The following is a 21,712-nucleotide window of genomic DNA, read 5'->3' on the forward strand; positions in this document are numbered from 1 at the left end:
TTGACAATAATAGGAGCTCTGTAAACCAATGCTGACTGGGCCAATGAGCAGCAATAAGTATCATCCGACAAAGTTCCCTTTTCATTTTCTTGATGAGCCTGGGAATAAGAGGGATCAGATGAAAAGCATAAGCAAAGATCCCTGACAATGTTATCATTCCCCCAAGATCCTTTGTGGGAGCTCAACTTGCGTAGAATCTGCATTTTTTGTTGTCTTGTGCTACAAAAAGATTCAGAGTCAGTTTTCCCCATCTTTGGAAAATTGATTTGAGGATAGATTTTCATCACTGGTGTAATATGGATGAGGTCGTTGAACGAGCTGTCCTCTTGCAGCCATTGTGCAAGTAGTTCCTCTGGGAAAAGTCTCATTTGCAGAGGAATGGTTGGAACAAGAAATATAGCTGAAGACATCATGCCCAGTAGGAATTTGCAATGGTGAACTGAAGCGGACTGTCTTTTTACACGATCGCTGGCTATGTTGATATCTTCTTTTGTCTGTCTGTCGACACAAACGCTTTGTCTTGTGGCGTATCTAACTTGGCTCCCAGCAAAGGGATCCTTGTTGAGGGGACAGAGGATAGATTTTTGGAAGTTCACTGTGAGTCCCAATCTTTGAAATGTCTGAAGACAAGTTGTTGTATCCACAGACTCTTGGTAAAAAGACGGTGCCTTTATCAGCCAGTCATCAAGATAAGGAAAAACGTGAAGGCCTTTTTGACATAAGTAAATATTCGGGGTGGGGACCTGAGACCAAATGGGAACCCCTTGAACTGGTATTGAGTGCTGGCTGATAGATTCCTGAGAAACTTTCAATGGCTGCGAAGGGATGGGAATATGGGAGCCTTTTGGACACTGAGGGTTGTCATGAAATCTCTGTGATTGCAAAGACTGAGAATCTCTTGGAGTGTAATCATACGAAAAGATTGATTTTTGATTTACTTGTTGAGTTTCCTGAGATCCGGAATGGGACGCCATTCTCCTGATTTCTTGAGGATCAGGAAAAAACAAGCATATAATCACTTTCCTCTCTGTGAAGATGAAACCTTTTCTATGGCACCTTTGGCAAACATAGCCAATGCTTCCTCGCGAAGAAGATGGAGAGGGGAAGGCAAGGATTGCGTTGGTGGTAGGTGTGTGGCAGAATTTTGGTGAACTCCAGGGTGTGCTTGTATGTGATGATATCAGGACCCATTTGTACATTATGAACTTTTCCCACTGGGGATTGTAGCCCGAAATTCTGACTCCCACTTGATGCTGCTCCATAGAGGTTGTAAATGGCACTGAAGGGTTGTCATTGCTTCCTGTTTTTGTCTCTAATCGAAGCTGTTTGCTGTCTCCTAGGTTGTTGTTTGGAGTAAGCCGATGATGGTGGCCGTCGATAGGTCTGACCTTGCTGAAAACCTGGTCGGAAGGGCTGTTTGAATGATGAATATGGCCAATACCTTTGAGTATGTTCCACGCCCCCGTGCTCCACGAAAGGGTGTCTTTCCATAGTGGAGCGTTCGTAAACATCTTGCTGTTTTGGTGTCTGACTTGATAATGAGTAGTGCATCGTCAATGTGCTTACCACAGAAAGCCTCTCCATCAAAAGGCATGTTTTGTTTTGGCCTCTGGGTGGAATGTAGTAGCTTTTAGCCAGCCCGGCCTTCTGGGAACTGCTGATCCTGCTAATTGCCTGAAGCCAATAGAGGCAATATCCATTGCACAATCAATAATTTCAGATGCTGATCTCTCACCCTCCTGCAAAGTCTTTCTTGCTCTCACTTCTTTGTCCGCTGGCAAAATGTCCAAGTATCTGGCGATGTCCGACCACATCTGGCAATCGTATCTTCCAAGAATTGCCAGGGAATAAGCCACTCGGACAAACGTGGCACCCTTTGTGGAGAATATTTTTTCAGTATTATCCAGTCACCTGCCTACCGTGTCAGAAGGAGTGGGTATCGGGATTGATGTATTTTTTGATTTCCATTGCACCACCTGGGAAATGACCAAATCTGATTTACGATACCCTATGAAACAAGCTGGTGATCTTTCCACTGCCTTAGATTTCTTATCGATACGCAGCAGTACTGCTGCTACCATAGCTGGCATCTTCATAATTTTGAGTCCTTCCACCTATATATAATCTATGATAGGAATTGTCTGTATCATCTTTCTAGCCTGTTCTTTAAAATCATTAAAAAAAACAATCAGATTGCTTTACGGTGATTGGTAGGTAAAAACGTGTTGACACTCTTTCCATGAGTGTGTGAAATCCGCCAGTATATTAAGGTTGGGAATCATTTGGCTGTTGTACTGGACGGAAAGACATTGGAATAACATATTCATCCCATTCACTTGTCAAAGATTGTGTGCCATGAATCTCACCTTCTTCCCTGTCTTCTTCATCCTCGGGTGATGAGGAAGATGTTAGATCATCTCGAGGAGACATAGCAATTTGCAGTCTTGGAATCATCTTCAGAGTAGGTGATGGCACTGGCAGCGGTGAGTGTTCTGTGATAGTAGGAGGTACAGAAGAAGACTGCATCACTGCTGGTGTTGAAAAACATCTATAATAATCATGAAACATACCCCGTAGATCTTGAACTAGGGTTGACGGAACCTGGAGCATGGCCTGTGATGAAGGGTAATGTTGGAATTGATCTATAGGCTAATGTAACTGACTATCATACAGATGACCTTGATACACAGGCTCTTAGTACTCCCCGTTGTTGTCATTGTCCTGGTATTTTACAGGCTGCTCCGATGTTCTGTACCAAACGGACCTTGATCTTCTTCATCCGAATCTTCAATATCCAGCAAGTGGCTAGGTGGAAAAGGAGACACCTTGCTGGGCTATATACGTTCTGGATGCAGTATTAAAGGGGTAGACTGTAGCCTCATTGACTGTGTCGTCGATGGGGGTGGTGCAGACAGTGATTTCCTTGTTTTATCCTTAGAAAATGTAATTTCCTCATCTAGCTGCAATAGTGATGGTCTTGTTGATGAGGACTTCGTCGATGGTATCGTCGTCGGTAGTGCCATCGAGGTGGGTTTTACATGCTTCATCGACGATGTGTTCGTCGATGGTGTGGTCCTCGTTGACAATGCTTTCTTTGTCAATGCTGTGGTCTAAATTGATGGCGTGTCCTTTGTTGACGGTACTTATTGTCATCAACATTGTGGTGGTAGTTGATGACAAGGTTGTGGTCGCCATTGTAGTTGCCATCAATGATGCAGTTGTTGTCAATGATGTAGTCATCGGCCACCTAGTCGTCAACGGTGTCATAGGAATCAATTTAACCCTTACCATCACCAATGATGATTTTAATGATGACACCATTGTCGGCGATGTCCTTTCTGTCAGTTGTTTCTTTTTCCAAACTGGCTCAGAAGAAGATTTTACAAGTTTTATTGACATGCCACAGAAGGAGTGGTAGGCTCCAATCTGGATTCTATCATTACAGTTTTTTCCTCATGAGAGGATCTCATAGATGCATGGTGGTGCATCTTTTTTAAAGCCTTTTATCGTCTCTGTGGTGACCCATGGTGTGACCTCTCCTTCTTCTTAGATTGTCTTTGAGAGGTGACAGAACTGTCACTATCCTCTGCTTCCGATATAACTACAGACTTTGGGGGTCATTCTGACCCCGGCCGGCGGCGGAAGCCGCCGGCCTTGCTGGGACTGCCAGAATACCGCTGCGCGGTCAAAAGACCGCCGCGGGTATTCTGGGTTTCCCGCTGGGCTGGCGGGCGACCGCCAAAAGGCCGCCCGCCAGCCCAGCGGGAAACACCCTTCCATGAGGATGCCGGCTCCGAATGGAGCCGGCGGAGTGGAAGGGGTGCGACGGGTGCAGTTGCACCCGTCGCGATTTTCAGTGTCTGCATGGCAGACACTGAAAATCTTTGTGGGGCCCTGTTACGGGGGCCCCTGCAGTGCCCATGCCATTGTCATGGGCACTGCAGGGGCCCCCAGGGGCCCCACGACACCCCATACCGCCATTCTGTTCCCGGGAGCCACAACCGCCAGGAACAGGATGGCGGTGTGGGGGTCGGAATCCCCATGGCGGCGCATGGAGGATTCCCCAGGGCAGCGGGAAACCGGCGGTACACCGCTGGTTTTCCGTTTCTGACCGCGGCTGTACCGCCGCGGTCAGAATGCCCATGGGAGCACCGCCAGCCTGTTGGCGGTGCTCCCGCAGTCGTTGGCCCTGGCGGATTTTACCGCCAGGGTCAGAATGACCCCCTTTGTCTTTATTTTTTGGAGCCAAATCAAAAGACGTCCTTCTCTATCTTTAAGTGTTTTTGTGGGAAAAATTCAGCATATTTTGCAATCCTTTACCTGTAGGCTGGATGAAGGCAATGGGTACATTCTTTGTGTGGATCTTCTAATTGTAGCCTCTTCTTACCACAGGTCCCACAAGGTCAGATTAATCCCTTTCTCAGTACTTCTGACATACTGGAACATAGTTGAAAGTATTCTAGTAGAATCTCTGAAGAAAACTGAGCAGAGCTCAGGTAGACTCCCTTTCACACAACGTGGTAGAAAATCTGACGGAAGATGCCTCTGCTGGGACAGTTCTAAAGGGTGCCTTTGCCTGATTGGCTGTAGTTAATTTCTTTTTAAATGATGTGAATACGCTATTAAATTCAATGTCTTTTGAATATACAGTGGGACTCAAATCTCACCAATGGGGATGATTCAAACATGTGAATCCATGAAAGATACTCCAATACTAGAGAGTAGGGGCTGATGGCAGGTCTCCAGCCCCTTTTACCACTGAGCAGATTTGGATGCTCCTTACCACCAAGCCAACTGTGGCGGCCCATCCTCCATGTCTGAATTGGCGGATTGGGGGAGGTGTGTCCAAAACGGACCTTTTCCCACGTTTCTGCTGCTGTTTTCGACTGGACACTACCTTCCGTCGCTGTCCGCTGGGTCCATCACTGGTCTCCCTCTGTCAACAATCCATCACCAGTACACTGCCTGCAGGACTGTAACATGTAAATGGGCTCAGCAAGAACCCGCCAGCCTGACAGCCCGTCAGCCTGAAGAGTACTCCATTGTGGTAGTTTTCTGCTCAGACGCAATACATATAAATATGGCAGGCGGAACACCGGCAACTTGATGGTCTTTTTATGTTTGTCACCGCGGGGGTTGAAGGTAACACCGCCAAGATCTAAATCAGGCCCCTAATCTTTAAAAATTCATATCTCGACTTCTACTGATTGGATTTTTGTTGGTTTGGTCTTGTTTTACTCAGATAAATATTCTCTACTTTCTAAAGCTGTGTGGAGTTTTTTTTGCAGTGTTTTCATTGTGTTACTGTGTGTGTGTTGCACAAAATCTTTACATATTGCCTCTAACATTAAGCCTGCCTGCTCTGTGCCAAGCTACTAGAGGGTGAGCACAGGTTAAACTAAAGTGTGTATCTGACTTACCCTGATTAGGATTGTGATCCCGACTTGGATAGGGTGTATACCTATGCCAACTAGAGACCCAATTTCTAACAACATCCATCAAACTTTCTACATCTCTAGATTTAGCGGGTGGGTACTCCATCAGGGTGAAAGAATACTTTATGCCATTGCCCTTGTGGGAAAAATCTCATATGCCAAACTCTAAATGAGCCCTAAGTCTCTTCTCAGTCATTTGTATTTGCTTCAGTGCTGGATAATTATCTGAATCACTTCAGACACTGCTTGCCTCTTCATTGTACACTGAGGTTATGAGGTGAATCTGACACCCGAGTCTAGAGGAGGATCCTTCAAGTGTATCATATTGCCCTCGTTTTTGTAGCACCTTGATAGCGAGGTAGATTCTTCCCAGGGTTCCAAAAAATGGAAAAGCAGTAGCTAACAAAGAAGAGAGTGAGAGAATGGTGCTGAAGTTTGTAATAAAAAGGTTTTGGCATACACTACTATAGTGTGTAAATTGGCTGGAATATCTTGTTAAGGCAAATTGTTGTTCAATTATCACTTAGTTGAAGGGGACTTAATACTGAAAGTTTTGAATGGTGGGCTTGAGAAAAGGGTATACAAGCACCAATGAGAGCAGATGACAGTGGCATTACTTGAAAAGTAAATATTGATGTTACAAGTTTGTTGCTATGACGAGTTTGAAGTACAGATTGTGTATGTTATAGATGTTTTATGATGCTGGTTGACATTGCAGCTCTTGGGTGTACGTGGTAAAGGACATGGGAGAAGCAATAAAGTTTTCTTGGAAGAGCAGAGAATATGATTTTGGTTGAGAGCAGCAATGGCAGATCAGTTAGGTAGAGGGAAGTGGATTTGGTTGAACAGGAGTGGTAAGGTTAACATATGCCCTGTTGAAGAATGGGTGTATTTTACGGCATGGCTGGGTTTGAGAGGTGAATCAATATCCTGCTAGAGAGATGGATCTCGACTCATGGTGTCCAATTTGACAGCAGTGATGAGGATAACTTTGAAATAATTAAGGTTATCACATGAATTTGTGCAGTGACAGAAGCTGCTATCTTTGGGAGCTTGTGGGCTGAAATTAATCGGATTAGGAGGTGGAAGTGCAAATGTTGTGAAAAATATATCCGGAAATGGCATGGCTTAAAGGTTTTGGTTAGATGCCTCTTTCTGATATGTTTCTTTTCTTCAGTGCAGGTTGTGTTATCGAACCAAACTTGTTTAAGATGATATATGAATTGTGGGGCATTCCTTTGTCAGATGGGCAGAAACATATGCAAACCAACAGATTTATAGCCATTTCCTGGCACTTCACAAAAGCTTGCATGAAGTAGTATGGTGGGGGAAAAAGTGGCATGCATTGGGGAACTTTGCTGTCTTTATTAGCAGAACTCTTTTCAAGCAGACGGAATCCGGATATGGTGGTCATTCATTTAGGGCAAAGCTTTTGGTGCAGCTCTTAGTATTAATATTGATTACACAAATGAAATAAGATTTAAAGATGCTAAAAAGTCAGTGGGCAGATACTTACATTGTATGGACAGAAGGTATGCCTACAAGGCATTGGAGAGGGGTGTGCAAACATCCGGCAATGGATAAAGCAAGAAAAATGTTGAACAGAGCAATGAGAGGTTTTGTGTGTCAATGTGAATTTACATTTTATTGCATATGTCCATCAGAGAGGAGGATGGATATATTTGTTTAGAGCAGATGGGGGGTATCTGTCTAAATTTGGTCATGTCTATTATATGATGGAAATAAAAGAAGGTCTAGCAATATTGTGAATCGAGAAATTTTGGTCTAAGGGGAATTATCAGCAAGGTGACAAAGGGGGTCAAAGGGAAGGCGTTGGCAGGAAAACACCTTCCAGGGTTTTCCTCAATAGTGGTAGTTTTGGGGGGTAGAGAGTATTTCCACCTCGCTCATGAAACATGAGGGAGAATTGGGGAGAGTCAAGGAAAGTTTGGGGATGTGGGAGAACGCTAGGGTAGTTCGCTTGGGAATGCTTGCTGGGGTGTTAGAACTAGAGATTGAGTCTTGCAAGGAAAAGGTTGTGAATGGAAGAAGAAAGGATAAAGGTGCAACATATGGAGAGTTGTTTTAGTCGCAAATTGCAAGTTTAGGGAAGGAGGAAATGGAATTTAATGTATTAGTGAGGTTGTTTTTTTAATGTATTTTGTACTGTTTATGAAGTGATTCTACAAATCTGTCTTAATAAAGTGGCCTTTTCTCTAATACAAATGTGTGGTATTGATGGCTATTGCATGATGTAGGGACCTAGCGTGAGGAAGGCTACAGGCAGACTCCACCACCAGGATGCTTCGGGCAAGTAGCACAGGCCACAGAGACAGGGAGAGGAGATAGGCTAAGGACGCAGATGGGCGGGGTTATAATATTGTGGTATATAAGGGCCAGAAGGCAAGGGTCCAGTCTCTTGCAGGCTCCATTACCATGTAGGTAGGCAGGGTAAGTTGAGGTCCACCTTCCCACTCTTATTTTTAGAGTTAATACAACATTTTACTTTGGTGAAGTGAAGTTTTGGGAGCCGACGGTAGGACAGATTTTAGTATTAAGGTGGCTGTAGTTTGGGGGATAGAGTGTCTGTTGCGGACGTAACCAGGTATCTGGGGGGCTGGGGAAGAATGGAGCACATGGGAGGGAAAGAGTAGGTTTGAGGCTTTGTAACAGCACTAGGGAGGCTTCCTAGGGAGTGAGGAAGAGATTAGTGAATGCAAAGTAAAGGCTGTGAGTGGCAGAAGAAAGGAGAGAGGTACAAGCGCTTGGGGAGCTGTTTCAGTAATGTTTACAAGTTAGAAGATTAAGGGATGTGGTAATGACAGGAATTTTATGTGTTAGAGAGGTTCGGATTTTAATATGCATTTTGTTATGTTTATGAAGTGATTCTTTAAACCTGTCTTAATAAAGTGACCTGTATGTCTGTAGGCAACAATTTAAACATATTCACAGATTCATGCTTCCATTTCTTGGTCTTGTGTTTTTTCAGACCGGTGTGACCGTAATGGCATTGCTATCTCATGTAAGGGAGTCTTTTCCTGTTTTGTATGTCTTCCTTTCTCTGTTTTGTGAATCTAATCTGTGCTTCCCTTTTAGTGCTACATCCCCTACTCTTATAGACCTTTTCACAACTTTACCTTCTTCCCTCTCTTTTACATCCAACAGTGACCACCAACCATCCCTACATTTGGTAGCATCTTCATCTTCTCTTGCTCTGCTTCTCTAAGTTCCGAATTGCTTTGTTATGTTTTCCTCTGTATGTTGTGGTGTGTGGTGGATCCACTCCAGATCTCTGCAATATGCCAAAACTCCTCCTTCTTTCTATTAGACCATCATCCTTTCCACTGCTCAGACAGCAATAAGGCTGTGCCTTTTCCATTACCTCCGCCGAAATCCTCGGCTGAAACGTTCTCCACCCCTTCCTCCAGAAACCCACCTCCCTCACCTCACTGGTGTCAAGGAGCCCGGCTGCACGATTTCCGCTCACAACCCACCTTCTTGCTGCCATGACGTGGCGGTAAGCTTTTCCTTCTCTCCTTTAAAGTGCTAACTGCAGCCTCCTCACCCTTGTGCGACAGCTGTGCCACCCCTGGAATACTCTTATGCTGCATCCTCCCTCACAGTGCTGACCAGCTGGTGCCCCTGTCACCACACCTCAGGACGCCTGCCTCTGTAGCTGAGCCATGTCCACCCACGATTGGCTGAGAGTACCAGCTTTTAGAATGCTATCCCTACCAGCTTTGCAAAGTGTGTGTATTGCCACTCTGACCACCAAACCACTATATCTAGCTATAACCTGTATGTACAGGTGATCTCTCTATGATACCACAACTTCCTTGGTCTACCTCTAAAAGCCGATTTCAACGTTCCCTGCCTGTCATGTGGTTATGGAGCCCACTAGAGACTGGATCATTGACCTTGTACCCTTATATACCACCGCATTCTAACCCCGCCCATTTCTGACCATACCCTATCTCCTCTCCCTATCTTTGTGCCCGAAGTTATCCCTGGGGAGAGCAGCTGTAGCCTTGTTCTCCTTGGATCTCTACATTTTCATGGATATGTAACCCAGCTATTATTGTTAAATGTTTTTCTTTAGTCCAATACTGATGTCCTATAAAACAACAGGCTATCTCGTAAGGGAGATAGATTTATATTTTTAAATTGCCAGCTTTAATTGGTTTCACTTTTTAGATTATTGCACTGTGACTAGGAGATTAGTTATTCCGTTTCACAAATTAAAACAAGCGACTCATTACTTTTTGAGTGCAAAGTCATATCCTGGAAACTTGAAATACGTGCCTGTCGTCGAGTTGAATCAATTCAGTTAAAAACACTTATTTGGATGATGAAAAGAACACAGTCTAATGCTTTCATATCCTCCTTAAAACAATAACAGGAATTCTTGGTCAGTTTGTCCTTATGTACATATAGGTGTTCATGTGGCCAGTATAAAATCTACTGATTGTCTTTCTTAAAGTATTTCCAACCAGTGGGCTGCAAATGACCATGTAACTCTCTGTTGGAAGTCAGATGTGCATTCCTGATATTATGTGTTGATTTGTTGGTATGATTCAGTTTGTTTAGAATTAGAGTTATGGTTAATGTTTGGGTGAGGGGAAGTTAGAGTAGATTAAATTAAGTTAGTTAATCTATATTTATGGGCATGCTTGTGCGTTATCACCTGACTATGGTGATAAAGTCATAGGTGATGACTGTCAGGTTTAAGGATTGTGGGATTTTTGTATACGTATAAATCATAGCAATGTCTGTCTTCATATCTTTTTGACAGAATGCTGTTGGGCTTTCAGGTACAACTGCTATACCTTCCAGCTGCACTGCAATTGCCAACCTGTGTCAATAGGTGGACAGACATGTCTTTCCTTGCTACCTCTAGCTCCTCAAAGGGTTTGTTGTTTACTTGTCCTTGCTTAGCATGTTTTTGTCCCATAAAGTCTTATGTTAGTCAAAACATTCATACAAGAGTGATGGATTAACAAGTGTGAGAGACAGGCGCACAGTTTATGGTTTTCAGTAACTAGCAATTTTGGATAGTTCTGCAGGCCCCTTTATTGTATTTATTAAATTCATAGTTCATTTAACTTGATTCTGCCCTGGGTTATGCATTCTGAGATATTTTGTTTAGAGTTAATGGTTCAGATCAGGCATAGGTTAAAAGGAGAAGCGATGGAGAGATCTGCTGGGAAGTACTTTGTTAATATCATCCCATATATGATTGTCGTCGTGAGATGTCAAGAAGTGGTTGTAATATGTAGCTAGCTGGGAGCTGCATTAGTAGAATAAATTAAAATGCTTCATTACACAAATGCAATAATAGGGGTTAAGATAAAACATATCTGTGGCTTATTGTAGGCCGTGCTCAGAGAGAGGAGGCATGCAGGGAAAGGAAGGAGAGAATTGTTGGAAAGATTAGTCAGCAGTTAGAAGTTTTAAGTTAAGATCAGTTTTCATTTAGGATTTTTAGGAACATTTTGAAGGCTTTATGAGATACTATGCAAAACTATAAAAGGAAACAGCATTATTTGCATGAATAACAATACCAGTGTTTGCCAAGAGAACCGAAGCATGCACACACTATCACCACTCACGGGTAAATACAGATTAAACCTGGTTTTATTTTCCAATAAAATCAGATGAAACATAGTACCGAAACAGGAATGTTGTATTTTAAATATCTGTTAGAGATGCTCCTCCCCTATCCATCCAATAATCAGGCAGGATAAAGGAGAACAAAGTCTGTTGTAGTTGGTGTTTACTAATGCTTCTCAGGGCATGTCGCACAGAGCCCGCCTTCAACCTGGAGCACCCTCAACATAAGCACAGTGAAGCACAATATATTGCATCTGTCTGTTTGTAGGTATTTCTTTTGCATCAATCAAAGGCACAAAGGGAAGGACCTGCCCAGACAATCTCACACCTGAGCAACGAAAACCGCAGTCTCTTCCTCACAGTTCTCATCTACTAAACCCCTCTGTCCTCTGGCAACACAGGTAATCACATGCCTCTTCCAAACAGGCTCTCATTAAATGTCTAATGGTTGCTCTGTCTGCATTGTTCCTCAGTTCACTGGGGTCTCCGGCCTCAATGGATAGAATGCCTTCACTATACCTCCACTGCCTTGGGGCAGGGTCAAGCTGAATCCTGCAAGATTTTTGTCCACGGCATTGGTAATAGGGGCTGATGGCTGGACTCCAGCCACCTTTACCGCTGAGCAGGTTTGGATGTGCCTTATTGCCAAGCCAACTGTGGCGGTCGGACCTCTATGTCCGAGTTGGTAGATTAGGGAGCGAAGTGCCCCAAACTCACTTTTTCCAACCTTTCTGCTTCCATTTTCCACTGGACACAACTGGACAACACCTTTCGTCGCTGCTGCCACTGAACTCCCACCCGCTCCATCGCCGGACCTCAAATTTTATAAATTCCTGTGACAGGAAGGCGGAGGCAGCTGGAGTGGATGATACACTTGTCTGTATGTGGATTTGATGTGTATGTTTGGTTGTGTGTTGTGTTGCTGTGTATCATATTCAGGTGAGTGTTGTTGTGTGGCTGTCGGGATGTGTGTAGTTGTGCTATAGTGTGTTTGTGTAGGTGAGTGTGTAGTTGTGTTGATTGTTCTGGTTGTGTTGCGTGTGGGTGCAGTATCCATAATGTGTGTGTGCTGTGTCATAGATGTATGACAATGTGTGTTTCCGGCATGTCCGTGTTGTGTTGTGTTGTGGTGGAATGGATTTGTTGTGTTGTGTGTAGTCTAGGGTGACACATATAGTTAAGGTACAGAGTGTATGTGTGACTTACCTCTATTCCATGGCCAGTGCCATTGTCCAATGTCAGGGCTGGCTGATGGCGCCCTGTGCGACAGTGTTTTTTGCCATCCCCCACCCCATGACCACCTACTCGGATTGCCTCACTACCGCCTGGCAAAAGTGCCCCTCATCTCTCCATAGCCCCCCTTCCTCATACATTTCATTTGTTTTAAAGCACTGGTGAAGGCTCGTTTTACTAATCCACAGAGCTTTCCACATAAAATACAGATCTGTTCTTTGCAGCAGGCATATTAACCCTCGGCACTACTTTATGGCGAGTCAAAGTTGCAGCTAAACAAAACTACATCATTCTCTCTCTCACAGGAACATTAATCACAAGAGTTACCTTGACATTTTTTATTGCTTGCTGAAGGCTAGAAGCACAAGGAACTCTGCAGCAGGTGCTTTTAAATTGCACGTTTTGTGAATTATTGCTAAGCACAGACCCTCCCTGCCATCCAGGTCAGCATCCAGTGCGGCCGCACCGGTCGCACCTCCCTAAAGCCAGCCCTGCCCGATGTCCATTGGGCCCAGCAACGGTCTTCCTCCATCAGAAATACATAGCCAGTACACCTCTTGCAGGACTGTAACATCCAAATAGGCTAGGCAGGAACCCGCCAGCCTACTGACTAGGAGGAGCACTGCTTTGTGCCAGCCTTCGGCTCAGCTCCAATACATCTGAATACAGAGAGCGGAACACTGTCAACTTGACGGTCTTTTCTGGTCTGCTGCGGATTGGCGGTAACACCGCCAAGATCAAAATCAGGCCCTTTGTTACTTTAAATATCAAAACCTAAAAGCAAACAAATAGAAAAGGGGAGGCATAGGAATTTGAGAGGAAGCTTGCTAATTTGTATTACAAAACACTAACTGACAATGAAATTTGGTCATACTGAATAGTTCTCACATATTAGGTAAATGTACACTTTTTATTAGAAATATTTCTAAGACTTGTCATAGGGAACATATTTTGGACAGAGCAGTTGTTGCGTATTTTTTGTCCTCTTTTCTTCCTTTGTTTGACAAAAGCTGTAATTTAACCACAGACACCCGAGACGTTTAATCTAAGATGGCAAACCTGTCAGCCAAATAAAATACATAGGCACCGAGTAAGGAAGCACCAAACAGGATATGCAAATTTCATCAAACATGAATCTACATGATACCTACCTTACCTAAGTGCTCGCACTAAATCATCCATGCCACACACTAGGTTGCCCCCAGCAGTCACTAAAAACACTACTCACAAAGCTCAAAAACAAGCCCCACAAAACATGCCACATTCTGATACACAGGGCATATTCAGCTCATAAGCACACTCCCCGAAACAGATCACACAACTATGCCCCTCACTCATGCATTAACACTCACAAACTATACATACGCAAGAAACCTGAGTCTCACTATATACAGTAACTCCATGCTCAATACACCCGCGCATAGAGCACGCAGTAAAACGCATCCTCAAAAATACCTATAAAAAGCACACTTGCATGAATGCACACATACACACCACATGCATATCACAAAGCAGTAGCCCCTTACACACAATTCCACACAAAGTGCCACTAGGAATGAGGCGGTAGGGGTGCAGCTACAGCAATCGTGTATATCATATTATTCAATGTATGCCTCATATGCACCCATCGGACCCCCGCCACTGTTGCGCCAGCCTGTACACTTGTGACCCTCTGTCCCTTTGTTGTCTCCCACCGGCCCTGTTCACAAGACTCTGCAGTAAGCATCCACTTCTGCTTGCGGTTGCTCTAGCACACTGTATGCCTGGCTCTGCAGACTCCTCAGCCCCATGCCACCTAGCTCCCACCCCTCTCATTCGTGGACATGAGCTCGATTTGTTTCTGTCCATGTGCATATCCCTTACTTGCTATCAAATGTTGCCCCATCCTTCTGCCCCGTGCACCCACTGGTCACTCACCTTTGGTTGCTGTTGTTTCAGTACACTGCATGCCAGGCACTGCACACCCTCCTCAGCTCCTCCAGGACTTGGGACTCCAAGAGCTGCCCCTCAGTAGGGGGTCCCGAGGCATGATGGCTGTTGGAGTGGTGGGAGTCCCCGCTGGGTAGGATCTGCAGCACCATGCCTGAATGTTGTTCTCGGCTAATTCTGGTCCTTCGCCCTTCTTGTAACCTGTAAATAAAAATCTTACCGCACAGCATCCCGTGACACTTGTTAAAAGTTCAAGCCGCGTGCACGCTTCTTAATACAACTGGCACAACGCGTCCCAACATCACTCGCTCTTGGACTCTTCCACCAGGACACTTCATGCTGTCCCGCAGGCCGCAGTCCCCAAGTTGTATGGTTGAACTCCAAATCATAGAAAACTAATTGTGACCTGAATGGTCGCAGATGAACACCAACCATTTCCTCCAGAAGCTGTCCTTTGAATCCAAAAAACAATCCTAAGTGGAACAACGTACCTGTTCCAAAAAGCGATTTAGCAAAACGGTGCTTAGCCTAGACAACAAATCACTTAACATTTCTCTCTGTTTCGATGAAGCCAATGCACCAAGCACATGCTAGCTTGTATCTTCAGGACAAAAAGACTACTTTGTCAACAATTCATTAACTATCTTTGCCTGTAGTCTGACTCTCACTGTAGAACCGAGACTAATGTAATGAATGGTACATGAACTTTGAAAGTTTCCTATAGTACAAAATTGTAATTATAGGGTTTCGGCATGTTCTCCACCTGCTACACTTTTGTATGTCATTTTATTATTATACACACTTAACATCCTCAAGTCGTTGATAGAACCAATCAATGCCATTCTTGCAACTCCCAAAAGCACTCTGCCATCCCTTGAGTCTAGTTTGCACTAAATAAAACAACACAATAAACAAATAAACCAATAAATAAATACTTCTGAAGTGCCATCTGCTGACCAACCTTGTATCTACCCAAAGTGTGACCTCACATGTTGCATCATGCTGCTTTTGTTTTCAGGCCCCTGCCTCACCATAACTGCACAGGTATTGTAATATAAGACCTCCTCTGTTTGCATATTTCACTGCTGTTAGGGCTTCCATCATTATGATCTTCTACCTGTCTGGCAAGCAAGGTTCTACAGGCTACTGTTTTAAGATAAAGTTATATGTTTGCATTGTGGTCTATCTAACTATCTATCTATCTATCTATCTATCTATCTATCTATCTATCTATCTATCTATCTATCTATCTATCTATCTATCTATCTATGAAACAATAGCTTAACTGTATTGATTTTCTTGGACACTATAGTGCAGTGGTTGTCGACGATGCTTACACTGATAACAGCAACACAACAAGATGATGGACGGAGTGCTGAAAGTTTGCACTTACCCAGTCACAGATCTGGGTTAAATCCATTGTTCTTTTGCTCACCATGCCCCCCACGGTTTGGAACCAGCCATTTGCAAATCAGTTGTGACCCTGTTCCTTATGGGACTAGTCCAGCCAGAACTGCCAGGCCTCCCTCAACCATAAACAAGCATCCTGGGACTGGTTTCGGCAAGCTTGAGTCCTGTGGCACAGAGAGCAAGTGTCGTGAATGACTCTCGCCTCTCAGGGAGACTGCTGGATTAAGGGCAGCAACCCTTTTGCTCATAGTTGACTGAGTCACTCCTACTCCAGTTAGAAACTGTTGGCCCAAACCTCCCAGCTCTCTTGCAGTACATCACACAAAACCTAAGTAGTAAAGGTGATTTCTGGCTGCCTAGCTCATGGACTCTGGTGAACTCTCATGGAAGACTTGGTGTAACAAATCTCACCCATTTTCTCTCATTAGAAATAAGTCTCTTACACACACATACACACACACACACACAAACGGGCAATGGAGAAGATGCAGGACAGTTTTCAATATATTTATTGAAAAGACTGCAATCTACGATAAAATGCATGTGCTGCAATGATTAAGACAATCAGAAATAACAGAAGCAGAATGGTGAGGATAAAAGTGGTGAAAATATAAACCCCCAACATATTGCAATACACATGAAATATGCAATTCCTAATAGTAAGGCATAAACCCTACTCTACAGCGAGAGATGGGCATGATAAACCTAATCTGCCAGTACAGTGTCCATGAGAAATGCCCCCAACCCCCGTTACCTTAGGGTGAGATCTGCCCCTGAGTCTCCGGATCAGGAATCGTAGAGACATAAGGCTGTGATTCACTGTAACGTGGTGTGGAGTCGAGATGGTGTATCCTCGTGGAACCCCCGCTAATGACCTTGGTCTCGTGATGTGTTTTTGTAGTGCGCATGTTATTCTTTGTGCAGGAATCCTGACGTGAATATATACCTAAATATGAGATTGTGTACGCAAACTTGTGTCTGCATTTACATAATGAATACCTGACATGTTTGCGTTCTGTTCTTGTCAACATAAAACAAAAGGAGCAGGATGTCATTATTATTAGAAATGGGATCTTTGGTTGGCAGTCAGGTTACCCCCTGTCCAAGCAAGGACCCTCACTCTAGTCAGGGTAAAAGAGAATCACCCTCAGCTAACCCCTGCTTACCCCCTTGGTAGCTTGGCACGAGCAGTAGGCTTAACTTCAGAGTGCTAGGTGTAAAGTATTTGTACCAACACACACAGTAACTTAATGAAAACACTACAAAATGACACAACACAGGTTTAGAAAAATAGAAACTATTTATCTAAACAAAACAAGACCAAAACGACAAAAATCCACAATACACAAGTCGTTATCAATAAAAATTCAAAAGTCATATAATTTTAAACACACACTAACGCTGTTAGCGTGAAAATGTACCTTGGGTGCGTCAAAAATAACCCAGCACGGGCGAGTGTGCGTCAAAAAGGGCTTGCGATGCATCGATTTCACTCAAGAGCGAGACCTTGTGTCGTTTCTCCTTTAGTCGGACCAGCGTGTGTTGTTTCTTCTCTCCGCAGGAGAGCGATGCGTGGATCCGGTCAGCACTCTCAGGCCCGGGCAGGCTTTGCACTGTTTTTACACTCCCAGCGGTGTTTGCGTCGGAAATCCAGCTGCACGATGATCTGAAAACCAAGCATCGCGGGTTGCGATCCCACCAGCCTCCGTCAGCGATGCTGTGCGCCGTTTCTCCTGCCCCGGGCATTGATCTTCAGGGCACGTTGCAGGCGAGCGTCTATTTTCATCCGCGAAGCCAGCGGCTCGTTGATTTTTCAGCCTCAGATCGTTGTTGCGTTGATCTTTCCCCGCACAGCATTCTGTGCATGGATTTCTCACTCTTTGGCTGCCAGCTTCTCCTTTCAGGGCCCCAGGAACCAATCAACCATACAATTTACACAGAGAGCATATGCACTTTAGCACTGGTTAGCAGTGGTTAAGTGCTCAGAGTTCTAAAGCCAACAAAAACAGGTCAGAAAAAAATAGGAGGAAGGAGGCAAAAAGTTTGGGGATGACCCTGCAAAAATGCAAATTCCAACAATTATCCACATACATCAATGATAATGACGCTTTCTCAGAATAACACTGATTAGGAGAATAAAAACATTTCTCAAAAATGTACACATCTGCAAGCAGTGCTAAAAGGAAATAAATAATTAAATGAAATATAACAGAGCATAAAAATATGTCAAAGGGTATCAGGTAAAAAGGGCAACAGGTCCACAAGCTAAAAGCTAAGCTATCTCCTGTGCCCAGGCAGGGAACTAAAATGGACCCACAACACAAGGGACCCACGTCTGAGCATAGCCTGGCCACTTAGGGCAAACATAACACAAATGAGAGCTGAAACTTTTCAGATACTCACCCTCAGTCATAGATCTGGGTTAAATCCATTGTTTTTTTGCTCACCATGCCACCCTAGTTTGGACCCAGCCATATACAAATCAGTCTTGACCATGCCCCCCCCCCATGGAAACAGTCGAGCCTGAACTGCCAGGCCAGGTCCTCACTGGACCAGAAACAAGTATCCTGGAATTGGTTTCGGGGTATCACCCCTCATCAGCCAGGCTAGCGTGATTCCAGTGCCACAGCAAGCAAGGGACCCATGTCTGGGCATACTGTGGCCACTTAGGGTGAACACAGCAATACAACAGGATGATGGACGAGAGCTGAAACGCCAGTCACGGATCTGGGTTCAACCCATTGTTTTTTTGCTCACCATGCCAGTCCAGTTTGGACCCAGCCAAATGCACATCGTCTTGACCCGGCTCCCCATGGGAACAGTCCAGCAAGAACTGCCAGGCCAGGTCCTCCCTGGACTGGAAACAAGCATCCTGGGAAAGGTTTCGGGGTACCACCCCTCATCAGCCAGGCTAACTCGAATCCAGTGGCACAGCAAGCAAGAGACCGACACCTGGGCATACCCTGGACACTTAGGGCGAACATAGGAACACAACAAGAGGATGGAGGAGAGCTGAAACGTTTCAAACACTCACCCCCAGTCACAGATCTGGGTTAAATCCATTGTTCTTGTACTCATCATGCCTCGTCAGCTTGGGCTCAGCCATAAGCAAATCAGTCTTGACCATGCTCTCCATTGGAACAGTCCAGCCAGAACACCTGTTTTGTTGATAAATGTACACACACTGATTATAAATGGGAATGGTTTCAAAGTCAGTGGTCATCCTAAAACTATGGCATGAATCCAGCTCTCCAGAACCAGCATTAGACACTTTCGCTCTAATGGATCACAAATCAAACTGCCTCTGTCTAATACTTAACATCAACAATGAAGTGATGGACTTCTGGAATCAGAGATACTTTGAAGTATGATAATGTATCAGAGTATTACAGAACGAAATATATGTCTTTATTGTTAAATTAATACCAGCTAAATAATGAATAATGAATAAACAATCTAATTTATATCTTGGATCTGATCCATGTCGGTATTAGGAATAAAATTTTTTCATCAGTCGTACTTTCCTAAACATAAGGCTAACCCCGAGCTTATGTAGTGCAAATTATTATATTTATTTCATATAAAATACATTGTTGTCTGTGGGTCACAGTTGGCGGATTGGATGGAACCATGTACACCATTCAGCCTTTTGCTTGAGATAAGAAATGGCTCTGTCCTGAAAGTGTTCTTGTGAAAGTGTAATCTTTGTTTAAAATCCATACTTTTGACTTACAATTCCGAATTGTGTTGCCTGGAAGTGAATATTTATTTATTAAAAGCAAAGCTGAAAGGCACACAACTTTCATTTAGCACAATTTCTGTCTAGAGAGGGAAAGTTATTTTCTTATTCTTTGCTTCTAAAATGTAAAATGTGGTCTGAAATTTCACATTTGACATGTTAGGCTGGAAATTAGGGGTTTCTGATAAACAGTCCTTGGAGGACGTTCGAGTTTTATATCAGAAGTTTTATATTTAGGATTGATTATAACCAACATTTTAGAATTTCAACATTTAAGTCTAGTAAAACTAATTTCTACTTCCCAGCCCCTCACTTTGTGAAATTAATTAATGATTAATTTTCCTTTTCTTACTGCATATTTGTTATTGTCTCATAAGACATTCGCAAGTTATTATGAGAGTTATTAATAGTAAATACTGCTTACTGAAACCCCGTTTTTAATTCTAGCTTGAATGATGGAAAGAGAAATAGAGACATGGTCAAACTTAGCATGGAAAACCAAGCATTCAACAAGAGGCTTCAAGAAAGCAAAAGTTTCTATGACCACAAGAAGTGGGAAGACGATTGGCAGGTATGGGATATTTTCAGTTCTGCAGTTAAAATGAGTGTTTATTTGTGGGTCAACAAAACCATTGGAACAGTTGAAATTGTAACATAATCTGGGATGATATAATCAAATCCAGTTAATTTGATGGAGGCATCACAATTTATGATCGATGTTTTAAGGTGTCATGTGAAATGTAGGTGACATTAATGATATTACGAGGTTCTGAAGCCGAGGAGCAGTCAAATCAGGTGTGCATTGATGGTTTGGGAAAATGGATTAATTTAATATGATGTTATGGCCTGGCATAATGTACTATAGTCCAGAAAACAAATTGAGCAAGACAACAAACGGAGGGCAACTTACATTCAAAAACATATAGGGGGTCATTCCGACCCCGGCGGTCAAGGACCACCGGGGCCGGGGTTGGCGGGAGCACCGCCAACAGGCTGGCGGTGCCCCGCAGGGCATTCTGACTGCGGCGGTTTGGCTGCGGTCAGAACAGGAAAACCGGCGGTGTCCCGCCGGTTTTCCGATGCCCTGAGGAATCCCCCATGGCGGCGCAGCTTGCTGCGCCGCCATGGGGGATTCCGACCCCCTCACCGCCATCCTGTTCCTGGCGGTTCCGACCGCCAGGAACAGGATGGCGGTGAGGGGTGTCGTGGGGCCCCTGGGGGCCCCTGCAGTGCCCATGCCAATGGCATGGGCACTGCAGGGGCCCCCGTAAGCGGGCCCCACATAGAATTTCAGTGTCTGCATTGCAGACACTGAAATTCGCGACGGGTGCAACTGCACCCGTCGCACCCTTCCCACTACGCCGGCTCCATTCGGAGCCGGCGTCCTCGTGGGAAGGGGTTTCCCGCTGGGCTGGCGGGCGGCCTTCTGGCGGTCGCCCGCCAGCCCAGCGGGAAACACAGAATGGCCGCCGCGGTCTTTTGACCGCGGTGTGGTCATTCGGCGGTTCCCGCCAGGCGGGCGGCTCCCGCCGCCCGCCGGGGTCTGAATGACCCCCATAGTATTTTATTGCAATGTCTGCATTCTGCAATTAAGGTGTTTGAGAGTATTCATTTTACAGTCTATTATGAGGACGTCATAAAGTAGCATAATGATGACAAAGCTCATGGTCCAGTGCTTGGCGCCCTGAAATTCCTGAACAATGCTAGGGTACATTAGTGGACCAAGAGGCAGTACAAATCTGAGCTTTAGGATTTGGATAAGTCGATGTCTTTATTGAAACTTCAGTAAGCGTGACTTATTTGTCAGTAACCATTTAAGGATATTGTAAAATGTCCCTCGCTGACATCGATTCCATGTGCCAAACATTGTCATTTGAAAGTCTGAAAAAGAAACTTGGTTGCGTTTGCTGCCATGTTACCGAGCGCCAATGTATCGGGATGAATTAGGGTGAAGGAGGTAAAAGGGAGAGAAAAGAAAGGGAAAAAAGAGTTAACAATCCACTCTGCCCCGTGCTGCTAAATCTTTACCTCCAATAAACCTTATTCTCCCGCTTATTTCACTGTGATACTCGAAATCCCATCACAAAGATGTGTGTAACCGAGAGAGGTGGTAGGGTTGTGTTAATTAAAAAAAATTCTCATCGTACGCATTTAGGGCATTCAAATTGCATTGTAGGCCTATTGATGTAACGTCAAATAAAGAATTTAAAAAAATGTTCCTAGCTTGCACTCCAAAGGTGACACGCGTAATCAATCCACAAGGAAAATGTTGATAATCAACAAAATGTATGGTGCAGCACCGATGTGTTCCCTGCATAAAAACACCATCCAAGAAACTACAATAAATGTTGTATTC

The 21,712-nt window shown here is 44.3% G+C and overlaps 1 protein-coding gene across 1 annotated transcript in view; it reads left to right on the forward strand.

The window, feature by feature from the left end:
* LOC138301512 (sperm axonemal maintenance protein CFAP97D1-like) overlaps positions 1–20,014 on the forward strand; it is a 419,805-nt gene extending 399,791 nt beyond the window's left edge. Inside the window, exon 4 of the mRNA XM_069242024.1 lies at positions 19,804–20,014. Within this exon, the coding sequence (XP_069098125.1) occupies positions 19,804–20,014 (211 nt within the window). The remainder of the gene's footprint in view (positions 1–19,803) is intronic.
* The last annotated feature ends 1,698 nt before the right edge of the window (positions 20,015–21,712 follow it).

Source organism: Pleurodeles waltl, chromosome 6 (genome assembly GCF_031143425.1).
Source record: "Pleurodeles waltl isolate 20211129_DDA chromosome 6, aPleWal1.hap1.20221129, whole genome shotgun sequence".
Classification (NCBI taxonomy): domain Eukaryota; kingdom Metazoa; phylum Chordata; class Amphibia; order Caudata; family Salamandridae; genus Pleurodeles; species Pleurodeles waltl.